Source organism: Lipotes vexillifer, unplaced genomic scaffold (genome assembly GCF_000442215.2).
Source record: "Lipotes vexillifer unplaced genomic scaffold, Lipotes_vexillifer_v1.1 scaffold972, whole genome shotgun sequence".
NCBI lineage: Eukaryota > Metazoa > Chordata > Mammalia > Artiodactyla > Lipotidae > Lipotes > Lipotes vexillifer.
In genome coordinates, this window is record NW_006769413.1 from 447,142 (window position 1) to 452,801 (window position 5,660).

General features: G+C 57.3%; 1 protein-coding gene across 1 annotated transcript in view; it reads left to right on the forward strand.

Moving 5' to 3' along the window:
- Nucleotides 1-5,660, forward strand: part of ITGA11 (integrin subunit alpha 11) — a 134,011-nt gene that overhangs the window by 119,031 nt on the left and 9,320 nt on the right. Inside the window, exons 20-22 of the mRNA XM_007445599.1 lie at nucleotides 12-219; nucleotides 2,577-2,675; nucleotides 4,170-4,246. Coding sequence (XP_007445661.1) covers nucleotides 12-219; nucleotides 2,577-2,675; nucleotides 4,170-4,246 — 384 coding nt within the window. The remainder of the gene's footprint in view (nucleotides 1-11; nucleotides 220-2,576; nucleotides 2,676-4,169; nucleotides 4,247-5,660) is intronic.

Here is a 5,660-nt window from a genome sequence, read left to right on the forward strand (position 1 = left end):
CTTTCCCACAGGGAGTACTGCCAGAGGGTGCTGAGGAAGCCTGCCCAGGACTGCTCTGCGTACACACTGTCCTTTGACACCACAGTTTTCATCATAGAGAGCACACGGCGGCGGGTGGCAGTGGAGGCCCTGCTGGAGAACAAGGGCGAGAACGCCTACAGCACAGTCCTAAATATTTCACAGTCAGCAAACCTGCAGTTTGCCAGCTTGATCCAGAAGGTAAGACCTCGGTGGCCTCTGCCTGGCCTGCCTGAGGGGAAGGGCTGAGGCAGGAAAGGAGGGGTCCAGGTAGGGGACCCGGCTGCACGTTAGAATCACCTGGGAGCTTAAAGAGACCTGTGTTAAGACTTCTCCAGGACTTTCTAATTGATGTGGTCTGGGTGGGGCCTGGGTCAGTCCGCTTCTAAAGCTGCCCAGGTGATGTCACTGTGCAGTCCGGGCTGAGAAACATGGGGAGAGGGTGGTTTGAGCCTTTCAGACCATGGAGAGGAATATCCTTCAGCCTGCGCCCTTGGCCCTTGTTAGGGGCGCACACACACATACACATGCCTGCACGTGTGCACACTAGTGTCTACACACCCTCTGCCTACCGTTCATCCTCCAGGCTTTTCCACAATAGTCCTTCTAACAAGAATCAGAACCAATTTCTCCCCACTTTAAAACCTCCCATCATTCCCAGTTGCTTTCACAACAGATCCCAAACTCCTTGTGGTTGCACTCAAGGCCCTTCCTGCTTCCCCAGCTACACCTGCCACTTCTGCCCTCACCCCAACACCGGTAGTCCCACTGGCCCCCACTGTTTCCCAGCACACCTGCCCTTTCCCACCACAGACCCCTGCCTGAGACCCCCTCCCTCATTTCCTGAGAAGCTCCTGCTTCCTCGTGGTAACCCCTTACAACGCCTGCTTACATTTCACCCTCACAACAACTCCAGGAGGTGGTGGTGGTCATCGTATCCCCCTTTACAGAGGAGGAAACTGAGGCACAGAGGGGTTAAGTGGCCTGAACAGGACCACACGGCCAGCAAGCGGCAAAGTGGGATTCCCACCCAGCAGCTGGCTCCTGAGCCCACGTTTCACGAGAGAGCATGGTCCCCACGCCACGCTCTCTGGGGTGGCTTCCTGAAGCTCCAAAAGGCCACACAGGGCCCCTCGGCCCTCACAGCTCCCTGGCGCAGCCCTATGTGTGCTCTGTGGAAATCATCAGTGTCCGAGCGCTGCCCCGTTATAACCCTGAGCTCCCAGAGGGCGAGTGCCCTGTCTCAGCCACATCTGTCCCCAGGGCTGGGCACAGAGAAGTCCCTCAAGACATGTCTGTTGAATAAACCTAGGACATCGTTGTCGTGTGTGTGTACTGGTGGGTCCCAGGTCCCCTCAAACACAGTCTCTGTCCTCACAGATCTCCGTGTGCACCTGGAGCCTGGGGTGCAGCATAGGAGAGCCAGCAGGGCCCTTCTGTCCTCACCTCCACCACCCCTTCCTCACTGGACTGGGGAGAGGCAGGACGGGCCCCTCCTCAGCCACACACACACACACGCGCGCGCGCGCGCGCGCGCTGTTTTATAGCCAGAAGGGGAAGCTGAGTGGAGTGAGGCCCCCGAGAAAAGAGGAGGGCTGCCTGCCGTGTCCTCCCTTTCCCCTCAGTGGGCCCCCAGTGTCCTCAGACAGACTTCAAGTTCAGTGCAAAGGACCTGAAGGAGGGGCTGTCAGTGCAAAGTCAGTCCCTCTGTCAGGCCCAGGTCCTGTTCCAGGGCCCAGAGTGAAGATGACCAGCCCACCTGACGGTCTTTCAAAGGCCTCTCCTCCCAGAGGCTTTGCTTCTGTTTGGCTTTAGGGTATTTAGGGGAAACTGAGCCCCAAACCTGCATCCATCTCTTCCTGCTTCCCTGGCCCTGACTTTCCAAGACCAATCTCGTGCCTGTTCATAACCCTAAGGGGAAGGAATCATGGAATTTTGTTTCTGTGACGCAGAAGGGCTTTGGAAACGTGTTCTGTGAAAGGCCGTGTCCGTACACACACAGGCGCGTGACCACACACACTTGGCAGGTGGTGTGTGTAGGGCTAGCCTGCAGCCTGGCCCCTTCACCTCCCCGCCATCCATCCCCAGCCCGGGAGATGCTCACAGCTGGAGCTCAGCACACCCTCCTTCCTTTCTCCGACCCCTACCGTCCAACAAAGGGACCTCGAACGGAGGAAGCCACTTGCTGGTGGTCTGCACTAGCTACCTCCCGTCTCTGGGGCTCAGTGACCCCACCTGTAAGCTGGATGATAAGTCCCGCCTCTGGGCTTGATCCAGAGAGAATGACAAATCATATACGTGAGCGCCTGCCCACTCCCTCCACGACCCATCACAGCTAAGCCAGGCCTCCGCCCCCGCACCGGGCTCCCACCATGCTTTGCGCTTTCCGCACACAGAGCCAAGCCGCACCCGAGCCTCCAGGGCCCCTGTGGTCCCAGGATCTGCGGCCTGTGCTGCAGCTTCAGCCTGGGCAGTTGGGGGTCAGGGGGCAAGGGTGGCCCCCCACCCGGGTCCCGGGCCCCACCTAACTGGTGCCCGTGATGCCCCCATGGCCCCAGGACGACTCAGACGGCAGCATCGAGTGTGTGAACGAAGAGAAGAGGCTCCACAAGAAAGTCTGCAACGTCAGCTACCCCTTCTTCCGGGCCAAGGCCAAGGTTGGTGCTGGGGTGGTGTGGGGAGGGAATGGGGCGGGTCGGGGAGGCACAGGGGAGGCAAGAGAAGTGGAAGGGAACAGAGCAGAGGACTGGGGAGGGATGGAGAGGCCTGAGGGCGCCTTTTAAGTAGGTTGGTTTTTTCTCCTATGAAATGGCCTTCAAGTGACCTAATTAGCCAGCCATCCCCAGGGCTGACAGCGCACCCCAGGAGAGCACCAGGACCCTCACCTCAGGGGGAATCCTACCACTCCCACCCACCACTCTCCCACCTCCTCTTGGCCATTTACCCCACTGTCCTGTATCCTAACCCCTTTTTAGAATGTCCAGCCTCTGTCATGGTGCTGTGCCTGGGGAGAGATGGGAAGAAAAATGAACGTTTCTTGAGCACCTACCATGTGCTTAAAAGTACATGTGAAAAGAGTGTAGGGATGGGAGAGGTAGACTCCAGACTGTGGGGACGTTTGCCCATCACCCCCGGGCGGTAGGCAGCCCCTGAAGGTTCTAGAGCAAGAGGAGACCTGACTGAGGCCGAGCTGCTTGTAGAGTGGGAACCAGACAGAGGGGAGCTTGAGGTAGGGGCCACCTAGAAAGCAGCAGTGTGTTCCCAGGAGCAAGGTCTGCAAGGCTGGGGGAAGGGGAGAAGGGGGAGGGAGATTAGGGCTCCTGGCAAAAGAACCTCCCCAGTGCGACAGAAGTCAAGATTGTGGTTTTTGAGGTGAGGCGCTGACTACCCAGGAGCTCTTGGGTGAAGACCCAGGGGGAGCAGCACACAGCCCAAGCTTCCCCACCCGATCCTGCGGCCGCTCAGGGAGTAGCCATCCCCACCCCCCGCACCCCCACCCCTGCCACCAGGTGGGGCAGAAGGTAGCAAAGAGGGTCAGATGTCAAAGGGCACAATCAGGGGACCCAGGCCCTACTCCTGGGTGAAGGCCAAGGGAAGCACCAGGACCTGGGCCGTCAGAGCGGTGGGAGGGCCGCTGGACAAGGAGACAGGTGTGTGACTAGCCTCTGGGTAGCCAGGGACAGCCTTCACCCTTCTCCAGGCCTCACACCTGTTCACATGCAAGAACGGGGGGTGCATGAGGGGGTCTCATCACTAGATTCTGGCCCCCACTTCCTGCGATGCATGTTGATGGCCATCTCCCCTTCCCACCATCAAGTGCCCCCCAGAAATTCCTGCAGAAAGAGTCTGAAGTTGAATTCGCAGCCTTCTGGTTGCCTGCAGTTAAAAACAAAAAGGCAGGGGGCGGAGGGCTGGCCTCACAGCCAAGAAGCCCCAGCAGGGGAGCTGTTGACCTCGGCTGCTTCCCAGCCCGGGCCCCTGAGCTCAGCTCACATGACTCTAGCACCTGGTCCTCCCTCCCCCAGCCCATTCCCTGCTGGCAGGGCCCACCAGAAGGGCAGGGGTTGGGAGCGGCGGGCCAGGGCTGGTGTGGGCAGTGCTCAGATAGGCAGTTTCCAGCCAGCCCGGCTCCAGCAACTTCTTCCTTGTAGGTGGCTTTCCGCCTCGATTTCGAGTTCAGCAAATCGGTCTTCCTGCACCACATGGAGATCCAGCTCACAGCGGGCAGGTCAGGGCTTGCCCACTCCTTCTCCCTCCCTGCTCGCTACTCCCGGGCCCTGTTCTGCTGCTGGGAACTGCCCCTCCCCACACCAGATCCCCCGCCAAGCCTTGTCCTTCGCTGCCCTGCCTGGGAGGGCCCTGGGTCAGTCCCCACGTGCGGGCCCACCTGCCGCCCGCTGTGCTGCTGCCATTCTTCGTTCTTGGGCAGCTTGATATAAATAATAATACCCTCAGCTTTCTACAGCATTTTATATAGCAATTATTTAAAAGCCCTACAGTTATAAAGTACTATGCACGTAATATCTCAGTCAGTCCTCACAGCAGCGCCTTAAGACAGGCAAAGCAGGGCTTATTCCCCACCCCACCCCACCTCCCAAGTTACAGGTAAGAAAAGGAAAGCTCAGAGAGGTTGAGTGAATTTCCCAACAACACACAGCATGTAAATAGTACAGCTGGGAGCTATAGTTTTCCTACTCCTTATCCAGTGCTCTTTATGTCCTGGTCACTTCTCTCCCCTTGGAAACTTCCAATTTTAAAAGACCTTTCATTACTCTATGTGGGTCTGTCTGTCTGTCTGTCTGTCTCCCAGGCCTCCCTGAGGCAGCTTGCTGTAGGTTGACACCGTGAATCGTCCATGTCAGGAATAAACACACGGAGGTGAGGACGAATTCTGGCTGCTCTGGAGCCTTGTAAACCCTCCTGAGAACTTCTCCACACTGAGAAATAAACACTGCAGGCAAACCGAGCACCAACATTCCAACACACACACACATGCACAGACCAGTCAGCAGTCACAGGAGTGCTGGGGATGAACACAGCAGCATGTGCGTGTATGCAGGTACAGTTAGCCAAACTGTGCACTCTGGTGGAATTCTCACTTGACATGAGGCAAAGTTTGTAAGATGTGTTGATATCTTAAGGCCTCCCCCTTAGAAAGCAGTCTGTCCTCATAGGGCAATGAACGCCCTTGCCTGCAGTGTCCTTGGCAGTGTGGGTGTTGGCGCGTGTTTGTGATTTAGGCATATATAGGCAGGGGACACTGGGCATGTGTGTGTGTCAGGTCTTCCTTTTCTAACTAAGCACCTTTCTGGGGTAAGGTTTCCGAAGGAAATCAAACAGTGTATGTAATGAGCAGAAATCATACCTTTTTTATGTCTAAATGATCTGCTCCGGTAGTTCACGGTGCTCAGAAGTGAAGGGAAGCATATTCAACAAAACTTCCTCTAATGCCTCTGAATTTCACTCTCCAGCCTTTTCAAGGCAGCATAGCCCCCATGGGAGCTGGCTCACCCCTAGTCAGCTCGGGGGGGTTGGCTCAAGGGTCAGTAAACGCTCTGCTGTGAATTCCTCGTGCTCTTCCCCTCTCTTGGGCAGACCCTTGCCCTGGAGGCGTCATCTCCTGGGGGGGGGGGGGGGGGGGG